General features: G+C 32.2%; 2 protein-coding genes and 1 long non-coding RNA gene across 6 annotated transcripts in view; 2 read left to right on the plus strand and 1 right to left on the minus strand.

Annotated features, from left to right (window-relative positions):
* LOC109352578 lies at window positions 1–14,174 on the minus strand. 3 transcript variants are annotated; one of them, XR_002108378.1, is made up of 3 exons: window positions 14,016–14,174; window positions 13,817–13,899; window positions 1–12 (listed from the first exon to the last, which is right to left on the minus strand). It is a non-coding gene; the product is annotated as an uncharacterized LOC109352578 (long non-coding RNA). The 3 variants fall into 3 exon arrangements; XR_002108377.1 differs by lacking the exon at window positions 1–12 and adding an exon at window positions 12,912–13,011; XR_002108376.1 differs by lacking the exon at window positions 1–12 and having other exon boundaries at window positions 13,587–13,899; window positions 14,016–14,170.
* Window positions 2,391–3,403, plus strand: LOC109352574. The gene is made up of 2 exons (XM_019594667.1): window positions 2,391–2,638; window positions 2,876–3,403. Exons 1-2 carry the CDS (start codon window positions 2,441–2,443, stop codon window positions 3,206–3,208), a joined length of 531 nt encoding a protein of 176 aa, XP_019450212.1. The 5' UTR covers window positions 2,391–2,440; the 3' UTR covers window positions 3,209–3,403.
* The window catches only part of LOC109352577 (metallothionein-like protein 2), a 23,934-nt gene continuing 18,977 nt past the window's right edge, over window positions 13,248–18,204 (plus strand). Inside the window, exons 1-3 of one of the 2 annotated variants that reach the window (XM_019594671.1) lie at window positions 13,248–13,258; window positions 15,761–15,864; window positions 16,515–16,773. In XM_019594671.1, the coding sequence (XP_019450216.1) occupies window positions 15,797–15,864; window positions 16,515–16,689 (243 nt within the window). In that variant the 5' untranslated portion in view covers window positions 13,248–13,258; window positions 15,761–15,796 and the 3' untranslated portion in view covers window positions 16,690–16,773. Of the gene's footprint in view, window positions 13,259–15,725; window positions 15,865–16,514; window positions 16,774–18,204 lie in introns of those variants that run through there. The other variant, XM_019594670.1, reaches the window with a different exon arrangement.

Here is an 18,204-nt window from a genome sequence, read left to right on the forward strand (position 1 = left end):
TTAAAAAAAATTCTCACTAATAAATTTTTATTTAAAATTGCTATTTTGTTATGGCTATTCAAAAAACTTAGAAGTCAACAATTGAGTGAAAATGAAAAGAATAGAGTGAGAATGTTGAAGAAAGATAGTGGGTCTCTTTGCATTTAATTACACCAAATAATAGTAAAGAATAAAGATATTAAATGGACAAAATTAACCTCCTAGATATGACATGTCAAAATTGTATGTTGTCTAGTAATGTAAAATCAGTAGTCTATTCCATTCATATGTAGATAATAATAGATGGTACTAAGATATTCCAAAATGGAGAACCACAACCCCATATATTAATTTTTTTTTCCAGTTACTGAAGGTCAATTTATGTGAAAATACATGACATGCAGGCTAAGTCTAACAAAGGAGAAATTATTATATGGTTCGGGATCAATTATTTCAATTATATTCTTATCATTTATTTGGAATAAACACATTTAATGTTAAGTTATTGAATCATTATCAATAATGATGATTAAATATATCTATACTAATATATAAAGGTAAAACATATCTAAGAGGTATATAGATATTTGAACTGACATGATTTCTATATTCAAACTTTATCCTAACTATGGTATAAATTCAAAATATGCCTAAAGGGTATTTAGGTAATGGAACATGTATAATTTTATTTAATTCCATTTATATACTTAAATGGTGATAATTGAAAGACAATATGATATATTCAATTTTGTAACATATACAATGAAAATAATTTTGCAATAATTGGATGCAAAAAACAGCTGAACGGGTTGTTTATGATTACTTTAGGTTACCTTTTAAATGGAGAACATATTATTTTCTTTGAAACACTTAAAAACTAAACAACTTAACCCTCTTTATGCCCTATTCTCCATATCCGAAGATTATCTCATATTCATCTTTGATCCAATTTTTTCAGATAACAAAGATCACATTTTTGAATAAGTCTCAAAATACAATCAAATCAAAGATGAAAGGCTTATTATTTTTTAGAAGATATTTCTTTTGTAATAGTTTATCATATAGAGATTCTACACTCAATCTCAAAATACAAACAAAATTATAATATTATATATAATTAAATGTTCGAACAAGATTATAATATTATGTGTACTCAAAACAAAAATATATGATATAATTATCTAAGATGAAATATATAAAAATTAAATACGCAATACTAGAAAATAATAATGCAGGTCGACATGTATGAAGTGCATGACGACACGCTAGTACCAATAATCTTAAACCATATAATACTTCCTCTTGCCAAACAATCTTTAGAGAATCTCAAAATTGAATAATCAATTTCACATATGAGTAAAGGTCATTAAACACTGAAGAAGGCATTCATGTCCTACAGTTTTCAACCGTATATTAGTTTTATATTTAATATTTATTGCACTTCTTAGATATATAAAGTTATATCAATATCACTCAATTATTATATACAATTTTATATCATTTAACTATTATTATTATAATTGAATCAATCATTAACTTAGTCCATTATTAGTTCAATGACGAATTTAGTAAGTTATTAGTTAGATCAGTTAAATTAACATACCTTAAAAATAATTAAAAATTTATAATACTACCTAATATTATTTAATAATTTTATACATGAAATTTTAATAGTTTATTACACAAATACTAATTAAATAACAAACAATAAAAGTTTTATGAAAAATAAAATGTCAAAATAAATTGAAAATATTGTCAAATAATATAGTTTTTTTACGATTTAACTACAACAAAAGTATACAAATAAGTTTAAACATTAATTAAACAAATAAGAATTTGATACAATATAAGCTAAAAGATATAAAAATCTAATAACGACAAACATAAACACAAATAAGTTGAACATACAAAATTAGTTTTCCTCACAAGACGTCACTTTGACGTTAATTTTTTTAAAAATGGCTGATTCAGCTTACAAGAGTAGTTAGATCGACCAAGTTGCTAGTGTTCTATGCAAAATAGTCAAGTCGAACCGATCAATACTAGTTTTGGTTCATAGCCGATAAAATGAGCAATTCGAACTAATTGGATGTTCATTCTAGGTTAGATCATTCTCTCGAATCAAATTTAATAACACTACATTTATTACAACTTACACCCCTGACACAACGTCCTAGTTCCGCCAAAGTTACATTTATCATAAAACTTATTATGTGTTTAATGCTTCTAGTTTTTTTATGGTGTACTAAGTGCTTATGCAATTATTGACTCTTATTTTAGAATATTTTTTATCATTGTTTACATTAAATTTAAAATATGATAACAGTTTTCTTGGGATTGGTGTTAAACAAAAACCTCTCTTTTTTCAATTCCGTGTACTACGAAACCACATTTTTGTAGTATTTATAGATGCTCCCACATACATTTTTAGGCATCACCCAACTAGTGAGTGTTTATTTCCATGGAAAAACTAAGTGGAAAGTTACAACAAGTTCATGATACTCACATTGAGAAAGAAGATGAAGATAATAATATCTTAGAAAATTATGGATCTGCTAGTGTTCATCAACACAATAGGTCTATTGACATCAATCAACCACCACAAATTGAAGACCAAGACCAAGGTCATCTTTCTATAGGACATGAAATTAATTTTGAGGTAGACTCATTTTTATTCATTCCAATTGAATGTCATTTGTGTTTTTATGTTATTTTTTGTCAATTTAATTTGAATGCTAGATTTTTTCCTCGTCTTCATTATTGCCATTGGTGTACTTATAGATTACCTTGCCTCCTATTATTTTTTCCTTTTTTATATAAAATTAATACATTTAAATTTTTTTCATAGTACATTTTATAAATTTATTTTTATTTTTCATGTTTTTTTTATTCAAAGGTGAAATCAACTTCAGAAGAATCGAAAGAGATAAGTGTGGTTGAGACAATGATGAATGAGCATGGAAGTGGTTTGGGTGTTGATTTGAAATTGAAAAATCCATCTCAAAGCTCAAGTTCACGCATCTCGTCGTTGTCATCGACACCCTTTAACAAAACAAGTGCATCTTCCATGTTTGGTTCTGATGAGAATCTTGGTGATGCTTCAAAAGATGAGGGGCTACCATTCACTTTGGCGGGGTGTACTCGTTGCTACATGTACATGCTGGTATCCAAAGATAACCCAAGATGCATGATATGCGGGAATCGCATGTTGATTGACAAGTTTGAGTGAATTCTGGAAAAAAAAACGGTGCAAAGCCGAATTTACTTTGTACTTTTCTGTTTTAAAATTTCATGAATATTTATGTTTTTTTCTATTTGATGTCATTTGGTAATAGATTATGTGGTCATTTTACCTTTAAATTACTAAAGGTTATAAGTGATTAGCAATATTATGGAAGGTTGAGATAAATTTCCTATTGCTCCCTTTATTCTTCGTCTTTTTCTAATATTAAGGGTTTTTTTTTATTCAAAACTTTTAGTTTAACATTTTGAAGGCTTAGTTAAAACATTCCAATTTTAGCCTCATTAAATAATTATATTTTCATCTTTACTTTATCACACTATGACTTAACTAAAGAATATAATTAAGTTTCTACCACTTTCAAGAGAATAATATAAGAATTTTAGTGAAATATTTTATAAAATAGAACCCAAATTAATAATTCCTTAATGAAGAGGGTATAAAGAATTGTTTATTTGAGAAAGTTTGGTAGAATCCGTTATTATAATAGAAGCACGAAATTTAAGAATAAGTTCAATTTTGATGCATGCAAAGTGTTTTGAACTTTCAACTAATCAAATGTCGTTATATGTGAGACCTTTAAGGTAGTTATTACAAATTCTTAATAGATAGTGAGTACATCACAACTAAATCATTAAACAATTCACTATTAAAGTGCTTATTATAATAATAAACACATGTTGTGAAGTAATTGTAAACATTTTAAAAGATATTAAAGAACTACATTTTTTTAGTAAATGAGTGGTATCAATGCACCACCAACTATATTAAAATGAACAAAGAAAGAGGATAGAGTTTACAAGGAGGATTAAATTGAAACAAACCTATAGTTTGGTAATTTTAGCCTATTCATATTGACCTCCTCATGAATGAAGATTGGAGCATGGTTCCACCAAGTGTAAACCATGGATGAAATTCCATAATTGGCAAGCTTATCTGCACTAGAATTCTCCTCCCTATATATATGAGAATTACTAAGTCCATTGATATTAACATTGCTTGACACAAACGCCATTTACTAGCTAGTTTCCACGGGAATCTAGCTTTTAGATTTATAATATCCACTACCAGCATTGAATCACATTTCAACCAGATTTTTTGCCAACCTTTTTTGTGAGCAGTCTTGATTTCCAGCATAGCCGCATTTAAATCAGCAAAAAGAGCATTTTCTAAACCATTATAGCAAGCAAAACATGTCATGACCAAGGAGAATTATTTCCAATGAGGACATCCCTTATCTTAACCTGGAGGGGAAAACACCAAAAGTTGATAATAACATGGTTAATGGCAAGGAGAAATGATGAAGTTATACATACAGTATACTTGTTAATAACCCTTCACAAAAAGTGGAAAATATGTGTGGTCACCTTAAAATGCCTCAAGTTAATACCACAAAGAAAACCTCACCCCTCATTGCATCTTGATTTAGCCAAATAGTGAACTTTTTGGTGTATGTACCCTTGTTCTATCATATAATATATGTTGCCAAAGATCATGGTGAATTGGAAAATTCAACTAAGGAGAATTTGTTTTTCCTTCATCACACTACTAACCCCAAACTCTTGTTTGCATATTATGAAAGCAAAAAATGAAGAAATATATCAATAATAAAAAATTAACTAATTCATAATACATCAGTGGTATGACTAATCATGCATCGGGATAGGATTAGATTGAATAAGATTTCGATATATAAATGTCTCCATTATAACCATAAACACATGCTCCTAATCATTTTGCTCCTTTTACCTGATAATAATTCTTCAATTATATCATCCTACTATATCATTATATTAATCATTTTACCTACAAGAAAGTGATATATTTTACAATGTCATACTTTATTTATTAATAGTTGGTTTATAAGTGACACGTATCACTTTTTTGTAGATAAAAAGATTTAGTAAGATGATATATCATTTTCCATATTTTATTATTGTTATCACCAATTGATTACTAAAACATCATTTCAATCATAAAAATCTAAATAATAAATCTATCTAACACTGGGTTGTAGTTTGGTTTTATTAGTTTTGGTGCAGGTTCAATTATATACAGGGCATTTTGACTGAGACACTTTTGACCGAGACAACTTGATGCAGGTAAGCCATTCTGACTGAGACGTCCAAGGCTTGGTGCATCTGTTCTGACCGAGACGTCAAAGGCTTGGTGCATCTGTTCTGACCGATACGTCTAGGGCTTGGTGCATCTGTTCTGACCGAGACGTCCAGGGTTTGGTGCATCTGTATACATCAGCACATAGTCCAACTTCTGGAAGATTGGATATCAGTAGAGTATTTTGGCACATTTAGCACATGGGCTATTAGCAAGTAGGTAGTTAGTTAAAGTGGTTACAAATTTGTTATTTCCTCTTGACTCATTCATTGCTTGAGTCACAAGCTACCACTTGTATATAAGAAAATAAGCCCTTTGTACTAATTAATTCAATTCAATAAAATACATTGCATTTCTTCTTACATCTTCTACATTTCCACATCTATCTTACATATTATTTTATGGTATCAGAGCTCTTAATCTGAGAGCTCTGCTAATTCCATTCTTCCTTTCTACAATTATATCACCCGTGGATGCTGAATCCAACACAAGCCAGCAACAACAGCAGTTGCAGACTACAGATTCTTCACAAAACCCCATAAATCCCTATTACCTTCATCCAGGAGAAAATCCTAGGATTGTATTAGTGACACAACCACTAGATGGAAAGAATTACTACTCATGGAGTAAATCTATGAGAAGGGCCCTAACTGGCCCAAATTTTGACTCATGGGAGATATGTAACACCATAATTCTCTCATGGATCACAAGGTCACTCACACAATAAATTTCTCAAAGCATTGTTTACATAGAAGTTGCTCAAGAACTATGGGAGGATCTCAAAGAAAGATACTCAAAACCTGATCATTTCAGAACCTCGGATTTTATCAAGGAAATCCATTCTATCAAGCAGGGATAAAGGAATGTATGTAGCTTCTTCACTGACTTAAAAACTATATGGGACGAGCTTGATTCATATAGGCCAATACCAAGTTGTTCTTGCAACATCAGATGCAGTTGCTCCTTATTGAAGATCATCAAAGGGTATAGAGAATCTGAATATGTCACTTGTTTTTTAAAGGGCCTCAATGATCAGTATGATACTGTTAGAACGCAGATACTATTAATGGAACCCCTACCATCCATCAACAAGGTTCTTTCACTTGTTTTACAACAAGAAGGAGTGAACCAAGGTGATGGGAAATCAACCATCAATTCCAATCAACCTTGGAGGAATCAGCCAAATAGAGGAAAATAGAGAGGAAACTTGGACTACAATAAAGGACCTAGAAGACAAGGAGGACATAGTGGCACAAACTCTTTTAATAGATCATATGGAATAAGCAAGATTTGCAATTTTTGTGGGAATGAAGGACATACTACTGAGACATGCTACTTCAAGCATGGCTCCCACCAAACTTCAAGTTCAAATCAAAGATGGCAATAAATGGACTTGTAAGCACAATCAACACAATCACTGATGAGGATGTTGGTAAAATTAATTCAAGGCCAGAACCCAAGCAGAACAGTCCTAAACCAGAAAGGCAAATTGCTCAACTTAGCTTAGACCATGAGCATCTGATTGATCATGCTGCTCAAGAAGAGGATAACATCATTTCAAATCTATCAGGTACTCTTCTTGGCAATAGATCTTGGATACTTGATAGTGGGGCCTCTGATCATGTGACAAACAACCTTGCCAATTATTCTAGCTATATTTCCATTAAACCCATCAGGATCAAATTGCCTAATAATCAAACTATTATAGCTAAGCATTTTGGCACTGTCAAGTTATCTGAATTAGTCACTCTTTACAATGTTCTATACATACCAAACATTAAATATAACATCATATCCATTTGTAGGCTAGCTTGCTCACTCCACTACAAGCTCGTCTTTGATGAACTCTCTTGTTTTATTCAGGATACGACTACATTGAGGATGATTGGTCATGCTGAATGACACAATAACGTCTACATCCTCACAAACAATGCTATGCCACAAATGGATAATACTCATATTGTAAACATTTTAAATAAACCTAATGATGATACTTTTGATCTCTAGCATTATAGACTAGGCACCATTCTTATAGTATTCTTGTTCATATGCATAAACTTCATTCACATGTTAGAATTCAGAAACATAAGGTGTGTGATTATTGTCATCTTGATAAGTAATGTAAACTGCCTTTTCCCCTTAGTTCCACTTGCACTAAAAATGCTTTTGAGCTAGTCCACATGGCCATTTGGGGACCCCTTAGGATCCCTATTATGCATGGTCACAAATATTTTCTCACTATTATGGATGATTACACAAGACATACTTGGATTTTTCTCATGCTATCAAAAGGTGAAATAAGAACCTTGATCCATAGTTTCAACCAGATAGTTAAGACTCAATTTAACCAAAGAATTAAAGCCATTCGTACTGATAATGGCTCAGAATTCTTAATCCCTACATTCTACTCTGAAAATGGGATTATGCACTAGAGTTCTTGTGTGGAAACACCACAACAAAACTTAATGGTTGAAAGAAGGCATAGACAAATCCTCAACATAACTAGATCCCTTCTTTTCCAAGTAAACTTGCCTAAATTTTTTTGGGGATATGTTGTTAAATATGTTGTTCACCGAATGCACAGATTACCTACCTCTGTCCTTGATAATCATTCACCTTTTGAACTATTACACAAACAAAATCCTGACGTTACGAACTTAAAGGTGTTTGGTTGCCTCTGCTATGCTTCCACCCTCACTGCTCATAGGACCAAGCTTGACCCCGTGGCGAGGAAGTGTGTCTTCTTGGGCTATCAACATGGGACAAAGGGATTCATCCTCTCTGACTTAACTTCTAGGGAAATATTTATCTCTAGAAATGTAACATTCTATGAATCTCACTTTCCCTACCATAATGACAAAGATCAACACATTACTCCTAGTTCAAACACTGAGGGTTCCCCATCCTGGTTCCTCTTTGACTATCCACCCATTGCCTCTCCATCAACCAACCTCACTAGTACCAATCCTAATTCACCACCACCTTCTAGTACCAATGACCTCCAAACCAACACATATGATGCATTACCACCCACTGATCCTCCCATTAGGAAATCTCATAGGACTTCCCACCACCCCTCCCCACATACCTTAGAGACTACCATTGCAATCTTTTGACCAATTCCACACACCATGACAATAACATCAGACATCCCCTTCACAATGTCCTATGCTATAACACCTTATCCTCCACACACAAACACCATTTCTTCTCCATTACAACTCACACAGAGCCTAAAACTTTCAAACAAGCCATCCAATCTCCTCATTGGATCCAAGCCATGAAAAATGAATTAAAGGCTCTCCAATTGAATAACGCATGGACTCTAGTTACATTACCACCCAACAAGAAAGCTATTGGATCTAAGTGGGTCTACAAACTGAAATTTACTTCAAATGGAAGTATTGAGAAACACAAGGCTAGACTAGTAGCCAAGGGCTATAACCAAACCGAAGGCCTTGACTTCTATGATTCCTTTGCACCAGTGGTCAAGCTTACCACTGTGAGGCTCCTCTTAGCCCTTGCAGCCATTTATAATTGGATCCTTCATCAACTTGATGTCAACAACGCATTTTTGCATGGAGACCTTGATGAAGAAGTCTACATAACCATCCCTCAGGGTATCATTTGCAATTTACCAAACCAAGTTTGTAAACTTAACAAATCCATATATGGTCTAAAACAAGCTAGTCGCCAATGGTTTGCTAAATTGTCCACTTCTATATACTCTCTAGGCTACACTCAATCTCACAATGTTCATTCCTTGTTCACCAAGAAAACTGCCCACAACTTCTTACTCCTTTACGTTGATGATTTAATTCTTGCAGGGGACGATCCTTCTGAGATCAATAAAGTTAAGGCTTATCTTGACAACAAATTCAAAATTAAGGACTTAGGAACACTAAAGTATTTCCTTAGTCTTGAATGGCTAGGTCTTCTCAGGGTATAACTCTATGCCAATGTAAATACACATTGGATCCCCTGTTAGATATTAGTTTCCTTCACTCTAAACCTGCCATCACACCTATGGTTAAGACTAACCATCTTAGCCAAAATGACAGTGCACCCTATGAAGATCTTATCCTCTATAGGCAATTGGTGGGGAGATTACTTTATTATGTGCATTGGTCTTTTATACTTAATAAAGTCTTTATTGCTTTTGTGTTTAAAAATGTGTTTTTTTTTAAAATGCACATAATTATCTCTTCGTTGCTACATTCTTGTGGAAAATGAATTCAAGGGTTCATGTGGATTATGGTTTGTTTGTGTTTGATTTGAGAATTATGGTCCATATTTGATTTGGGGACTACGGTTATAAAATTCCATGATATCTTTGTAAAAAAACTAATTAATATTATAATTAGAGTAGAATATAATATTTATCCTTCAACATTCATTTATATTACTTTTTGAAGAGTCGATGATTTGTATTAAATTTGAAAGGTAGATGACATAATAACAAAGTAACTTTTCACCATCTTCTTCCTCCCAAAATATAAAAAATCACTTTTTTCATCTCCATGTTTTGGAGTTCCTAGTTGGGTTTTCATGCATGTATCATTCATTCTTCATTCCCAGAAATTCCCTTTTCCTTATTCACTTCACCAAATCATTTTCTTCCATTGCTTCTATTCCTCACCCTGTTACACTGCACCCTCACCCACCCAATGATCTCCCTTCACATATTTTCACTATTCTGTCCCAACCCAATTGGCAAAACCACCCTTCTCTTAAAACACTTGTCCCTTTTATAAACCCTTCTCATGTTTTGACCCTTTTTGGTTTTGAAATTGATCCAAAATCTGCATTGGATTTTTTTAATTGGATTGCAAGGAAGAAACATGAACTCTTCAAGTCCTTCAAGGACAAAGACCTTAAAGCAAATGAAGTGATATATACTGCTTTGATTGATGGATAATTGCAGGAAGCTTTACTGCTTGTAGAGGAAATGACAAAGATTAATGTGGTCGAAACATATACGAACCTCATCGTGGAAATGTTGAAAGAGGGTGATTTCATTCATGCTTATAAGAGTCTTAACCGAATGAGATCGTTGGGTTGCCAGCCTGATGTATTTACATATACAGCATTCATTCATGCATGCTGCAGTCAAAGAAGGTTAGAAGAAGCAGAGGATTTGATGGCTAAGATCAAGGAAGAAGGAATTGTTCCCGATTCTTTAACTTATACATTTTTAGTTGATGGATATGGACGCATGCAATTGAAGGAAGAAGGAATTGTTCCCATTTATCAATTCATGCATCTTTGTTACGGATGGACAACAAGAATATCCATTTGTGGATGGCTCTTTGGTTTGTCACAATTTGGACTCTTTGGCATATTAGGAACAAAAGTATTTTTGAGAACAAGCGTTTTCACCTTGATAAGATGATGGAGCTTATTTTGCTACATTCTTGAAATCTTATCAATGCCCGCTTCCCTTTCTTTTCTTTTTCTCTAGTTGCTTAGTTGATGAACCCTTCAAATGGTATTTTTCCTTATTATTTGTAGGAATTTAGTGGATAGGAGTACCACTTGTTCTCCTAATTTTTCTTTATCTCTATATTAATAATCTTATTGCTGATAAAAAAAATGTTTGTATTGGATGGTATTTTACTGAAAGTGTTGTACTTAATGCTTATATTTAACAAAGCAATAGTAAAAAGTGTGTATGTAGGTGTGTGCAAAAGGATTAATATAGGTAAAATGAATTATCAAAACCATGACTAGAATTTTGATGTGAGTCGAATGTCATGTCTACTAATCAAGATGCTGAAAAGATATCACCATTACTGTTTTATTCTTCTTCCATGGATTGATATATGGTATCCATGCTCAACAAACTCTGGAGTGTTTCTAGGACCATGAATGTTATTTCTGTGACATTGTTATAATGTATTAACTTAAATGAGTTTAAAATATATATATATATTAAAGGACATTTGAACCCCTTGTGTCTTTTTCGTCTATTCTGTCATTTGTGTATGTTTACCTTTTTTATCTCATAAGAATGCATTTCACTTTAATTATTTGATTTGAGCATTTGAACCCCTTGGTCTCAGTAGACTTTGGAACATTTGTATATATATCAAATATTCTTATTGTGATACCTTTCTTAACTTAAGTCTGTTTTCGTAAATATAGTTAGGCTTGTGGAAAGTACTTGATGCAGAGTTTTCTTCAATTAGTTTCAAGAACTTTGTTCTATAATCTTTCTAGGATGAAACTGGTAGCTAAGTCAAGGGTCTGGCTTTGGGTTACAGTTACAAACTTATGGTCCAAAAGAGAGCATCTAAGCATTGATTCCCAAGTTTCTTTGGTTTGGGAACCATAGGTTACCAAATTGAGAGTGAAGGTAAGGTTTCCATTTTCAGAGTTTGAAAGGAGAATGGAAGGAGCAGATGAGAGAAAAGCGAAGCTAGACATCTTTGAAACTGCATAGTTGATAATGCAATTACTTTTGATTACATCAGGAATAACCAAAGCTGCTTCAAGGTTTGGACCATGCTATTGAGATGAATATCGCTTTTGGCTACCATCCGTAGTCGTTCGATACAGCTCGTGCTATGTCAACAATCCACCCTTCACAACTCAGGTTAACTCTGCAGTGATAATAGTATGAAGAGAAGGTGAAGGAAAGGGAATGGATCATCTTGGCTTCTCGCGAATTATTCACATGACAATGTCATGTGAAGAGAGAAAGAAAGGCAGATACACCATAGATAGGAAAGGACTTTTGTGGTTTGATCCTTGGAGTGTATTTGGAGAATATGGTCATCACATATCAGATCAAATACTGCATAATGAGCAATCACTCCAGAAAAATGAAAGGTTTTCAAAATATAAAATAGGATATCAAAGGCAGTCACTGAATCAATAATCAAATATAACATCTTGATAGCAACAGCCAAAAGCGAATCTCAGAAAAGGGCATTACTAGAGCTTTTTAGCCCGATCCGGCTTAGCCCGAACCCGATGTGGGCTAGCCCGAATCCGTCCGGGTAGCCCGTTTTGACACCTCTAGGCATTACTATCAGTCCCATGAGCTACTAAATAATGAGCTACAAGTAGTAAAGTAGCATCTATAATATATATGTAAAAGAAATTGAATCTGAAGAATTATATCATTGATCTTATGTTGATTGGTGTCATATATCAAGGCTCACTCTGGAAGTAGTAAATAAACTACATTGTACACCAACAATGTGCATCCTAAATTCTCAATCTGACATAACCAGAATAAATCATAGATCATTTTTCTTTAGCCACTACTTTTTGACAGTGAAACCACTCTTTCAACTTTCAACTTTCAAGCCAGATATAATATATCTGTGTGATGAAGAAAGTGTATCTTTCACTTCTCAATGGAAAATAAATTTTACATTAAGCTATCTGCAAGAGCTTTAAATTAAACAATCTTTGATAATGAATATGATCAAAGTGAACAAAATATGGTATCCCATGAAACTCCCCAACTGCAACCCAATAAGGAAAAACAGACAAATCACACAATTGTTTCCTTTGGATACAGTATACATGACATACTTCTACATCATTGTATCATAAAAGGGCAATCTAGTGCACGCGCTCATACATAGTGAGGTCCAATGATGATAAATATATGTAATCTTACTTTTGCGGTTGAATAGGTTGTCTTCAAGATTTGAACTCATGACCTACGGGTTAAAGGACAAACAATCTTACAGATGTGTCGATACTTACACTCTACATCCATATATCATCTAATAAGAAAATTAGAACTAAAAATATGAAACTGATATAAGACTGGATTAAGGTTTGGTTGTTGTTTTAATATAATCATTGTGTCTTGTGAGTCTAATACAATCTAACATCTATCAAGTATCCCAGCATTCATTCTTCTTACTTCATGTCTTATAAGAAATCCTTGGTCTCTTAGAGTTTGTTTCTGAGTTGAGTTTTAAAGGGGAAAGAATAGAAGGGGAAGGGTTCGGAGCCATCTCAGCAGTATATTTGATGGCTCTGAAGTCTTCTATTTCCTTTACTTCCATTCCAAAATTCAACTTGTAAATAAACCCATAAGAATGGATATAAATTCTTGCTCTTCTAAACTGTAGGGTGCACTTTAGGAGAAATCAATGGTTATGATATTGACAATTCCAAGGATTGTTATACATGTACAAACATATTATCACAACCACTTCAATGCAATTTAGAGGAGTTAAATCCAAATAGCCCAAAATAATGAATGTTACCTATAGAAAAATTAACATTAACACAAAATTCACTAAACCCTCCATTCCATAAAGCATCAACGATACACTACAACAACAATTTGAAGACAACCCATGATAACAAGAACTGAAATTCAATTAGAGACATCTTAGAACAATAAAAATCAAAACTTGCAGGGGATTGACAACATTAAAATCCCATATTTTAAAACAGAAAGAAGAATGAACAATAAAAGATATTAAAAGTTGAAAATGTGAAATATTTTACTTTATTCCATTTGATGTGGGGATTGAGAAAGTAGGCAATCTGAGCACAGCTTCCTCAGTTTCAATTGGGTCTGATCTCAGTATCTGACACAGAAAAAACAAAGAAGAACAAAAGTAAGTAAATATCAAAGACCCTTTTAAAACAATTAATAATTCAAGTTATGCAATGCAATTTGATAAGAGAGAGAGAGAGAGAGAACTGGGTCTTGAAGGATTGGTTTAGTATCATCCTTTGCTGGCATGAAAGGAGGTTTTTTGTTGTTGATTGTGTTTGGTTTGGTTGAAGATTCTGAACAACTCTTCATGTTTTTGTTTTGTTCTATGTTTTAGTTCCAGTAACACTATGTTTGATATTTATTCATCCATTAAGGAATTCAACTTAAGGCATCAATTTGGGAAGAATATCATGTGTTCCAAAAAAATGTATCACTATTACACGTGATTATTTAATTATTAAAATTTTAATTTAAATATATTTTTTCAACCAATCATAATCAATAATATATAAAGTGACACAATTTATAAGACAAAAGATCTGCTACCTTAATTGGGTATCCTACTTTCCTTTAGCCCGCATTTGTTTTCATCACTAGTTCAACTATTTCAATTTTAATTCAATTATTTTGGCAAAATTTCTCATTTCATCTATAAACTTTGTTTTTCCCTTTCCATGTTACTCCCTCCATTCAAATCTTAAAAATTCATGCTCCAAGCTTTAGCCTAGTTCCTACTCCATTTTATAATGTAAATTTATTGACTTTTTATTTTAGGAATGTTTGATGGTCAAGATAGGATAATGAGATGGTAAAATAAGAGCATGAGAGAATATAAGTAGAATAGGGTCTTATTTTATCCAATGTTTGTTGGAAATCAAATAATGATAACATTGATAAGATGTTGGTCGTGATGATAGTGGTATTGATGAGAACAAAAGGGGGAAAATCTTTTATCATATCTTAGTGATTTTCAACCCTCTTTGTATGTGAGTATGATTGGATGAACCAATAATGTTCAATTATGGATTATAACAAAATGGGACAAACTATTTTATCCTCGTCCCTTTTATTATTGACTCATGAGTGTTTAGCATAGGAACTATAACTAATGAGAGTCCAAATTTTGTTTACCCACACAAATAATATTATCTCCACAATTCTTGTAAAAATTCATTGTCATTGGACAAACTTACTCTTGCTTTTATTATTATTACTTTTAAATGGAAAAGTTTATAAAATACTCTTAAACTTTACGTGTTTTATAAGTAGATATTGTAAACTATTTTTTTCTTCTTAATTACTCCTTAAACTCTAACTATTTGTGAAATTGGTCTCTAAATACATACAATTTTAAATTACTAATAATAAAATTGTAATCTAATTGAACCTATCTCTTCATAATACGATTTTTTACTCCAGAAGACACTAGAAGGATTTGATTGTCCCCATATTTATAATGGAAGATATGTTTTTCTAACATAACCATTTCATTTCCTACTTGTTAACATTAAGATTAAAATGATCCCAGTTTAGCCCTTCAACAAGGAAGTAGAAGTAAATGGTCCTAAAAGTTTGTAATTTCTCCAGTTTAGTCATGGTTAGAGTCTTTGATCATATCACTTAAGTTTGGGTATTATTCATGTTCCTCATGGGATGTACACTATGGAGATTTGATAATGAAATATCTAAGCAGTTAATACCCCCTTGATAATGAAATATCTCATCCAACGGCTCATAACTTAGAAAGAAAACACCACAAAACTCATTAAATCTGCATAAGAAGACAAGTGTATGAGAAAAAACGATGATAAACGTGGAATGGAACAAGACCGGCAATGGATTTAGAATCATCATTACATTCTAAAACGTGTATGGTAGAAATCTAACACACTTTCTCCTCAAACTCTTTATAAATTGGGTTCATTGCTTCTCATTGAAAATCGTTCAAGTGAGTTGTTTGTGTTTCTCTTTCTTTGAAACTGAAAATGTCTTCTTGTTGTGGAGGTAACTGTGGTTGTGGAAGTGGCTGCAAGTGTGGAAATGGATGTGGAGGGTTAGAATTTTATGCATTTTTCTTCATTTTCTGTTTGGTTTCTAGTAAAATGGAAGCTCATTTTTTAATTTTGATTGAATATTCTGGATACCCTTTTGTCTAAATTGTATAAAAAGTGATGTTTTTTTCTTCCTTTGCATGGTTTTTTATGTTTGTTTCCTCAGAAAATGGAAGTTTTCCCGAAATTTTTTGTTCTTCAACTTCAATGTTTTGATTTTGATTCTTTGGCTTTTTTTTGTTATACCCATTTGGTTCAATTGTTTGAAAAATTGATGCTTTTGTTTTGTTCTTACATGGATCAGATTTTGGTCACGTAGACCTTGTTTTGACAACAAACAAAAAATTGTCTTATTTTCCTTGAATTTTTTATGTAGTTTTGTTTTGTTTTTCCTAGGTACCCTTTATGCTGAATTTTATGAAAAATTGATGCTTTTTTTTGGTATTGCATGTCTGTCTACAGGTTATTTTCTTTCACAAAAACTTATTTTCTATTTTGATTGGCTTTTTGGGTACCCTTTTACTTAACCATGGTCTTGAAAATGTTTCTACAAAACGTTTCTAGTAATCTTGAAAGTTGAAACAACACATCTCTTGTTTTTGTTATGAGAACTCCACTAAAGTCTTTATTGATTTTCCATGTGCTTCTGCAGCTGCAAAATGTACCCAGACTTAAGCTACACTGAGAGCACCACCACTGAGACTTTGGTTATGGGATTTGCACCTGTTAAGGCCCATTTTGAGGGTTCTGAAATGGGTTTTGGAGCTGAGAATGATGGTTGCAAGTGTGGAGCAAATTGCACCTGTGATCCCTGCACCTGCAAGTGAAGTTCAGAATCAAATCTTCAAGCATAAATGGTTCCATTTAGTAGCATGAAATTATAATAATAGCACTATCATATGTGGTTACTTGTACTAAGTGTTATGTGCGAGTATGGTTTGTGTACTCTTAAGAGGTTTGGTTTGGCTACACCCTTTTAGAGAGTGTTAGAATAAAGTATCAATGTAGTAAAACCTTTAAGCAAATTCATATGTTTTTTGGATTTTCGATGGGCGTATATAAGTTTAGCTAATCCTATTATCAATCTCTTTTTATTATTAATGAAATCCTATTATTGTATTAGAAAGTTGTGTTTTTATTTCAAGACATCATTTTTTCCTGATAATTTCTATCATTTTTTAAGGTCATATTGCATGACAAATAGAAAAGATGTGACACCATAGTAGTTTGTATTTATAAGGTGGTCCAACTATTTTTAAGGACATTGAAGGAAGTTTTTTTTATTAAGACTTGGAATCTTTATTGAGATTTTTTTAAGAGTTAATAATAATTAAAAATTAATATGAATTGACAGAGTATAAAAGTGTGTGGTACTCACATTTGAAGGGAATATTGTTGGGTTTATTCAAGTGTGAAATCTCACATTGGATATGTAGGGAGGAGTGAAAGAGTTTATAAGAAGGAAAGACACATGAAACTAATGCCTTGAGGTTTTGGTTCAAGACGTGGTGTCTCACTTGTGGTTGGAGGCTCCCCAGTAGCAGTCTGGTCCAACAATTATAAACAATATCACTTTTCTGCAATTGAGCTCCACTACTAAGGATTTTTGTCCTTCTTCATCCTACATATTGGAATCAGTGATTGATGGATGATAGGGTAAATAGTATATTCATTAGGAGAACATCTACTTACTCTATAATTAAGTTAAAAAAATCTACTCCTTATTAATTCTATGAAAATTTAATGATTCAGATTATTTATGTTTTTTTAAGTTACTCGTGTAGATCTATTACGCTCTAAATTGCTAAATTATCAATTTGAAATCGATTGAAGCATGATCACGTCAATGTATTGGACCCCTTTAGTACACTTACACTATGTTTAGTTTGGGGAAGAAAAGTTGAGGAAAGAAAAGTTAAGAGAAGAAAATGAGGGGGAAATATGATGATTTTTAGTTGTTTGGTATGATAGAAAATGGAAAGAAAGTTGAGAGAAAATATAATTAAAATTAATGAAAATCACATGATAAAAACACAAAAGCATGAGTCACACTGTATGATTGTACTAGTTTGGTTTTAGGGATCACAAAAATACTCAATCCATATACACCCACAAATATACCCAACCCGTACATACCCATAAAAAATACATATAATGAGTATCTGCAATAATAATTCATAGGCGGATACAAGTATCATGATACCATCTCATATGTATGCGCATATTATGAACTTATTTTTTAATAAAATAATTTATTTATTATAATTTTATACTACTTTAAAATTATATATTTTAATTATTTAATAATAAATTTTAATTGTTGAATATTTCTTATTATTCAT

Source organism: Lupinus angustifolius, chromosome LG07 (genome assembly GCF_001865875.1).
Source record: "Lupinus angustifolius cultivar Tanjil chromosome LG07, LupAngTanjil_v1.0, whole genome shotgun sequence".
Taxonomy (NCBI): Eukaryota; Viridiplantae; Streptophyta; class Magnoliopsida; order Fabales; family Fabaceae; genus Lupinus; species Lupinus angustifolius.

Bases quoted from the DNA above. Each gene is read 5' to 3' on its own strand.
- LOC109352574 (XM_019594667.1), top strand. From the start codon at position 2,441: ATGGAAAAACTAAGTGGAAAGTTACAACAAGTTCATGATACTCACATT. The intron at 2,639-2,875 runs GTAGACTCATTT...TTTTATTCAAAG, and splicing joins GACATGAAATTAATTTTGAG to GTGAAATCAACTTCAGAAGA.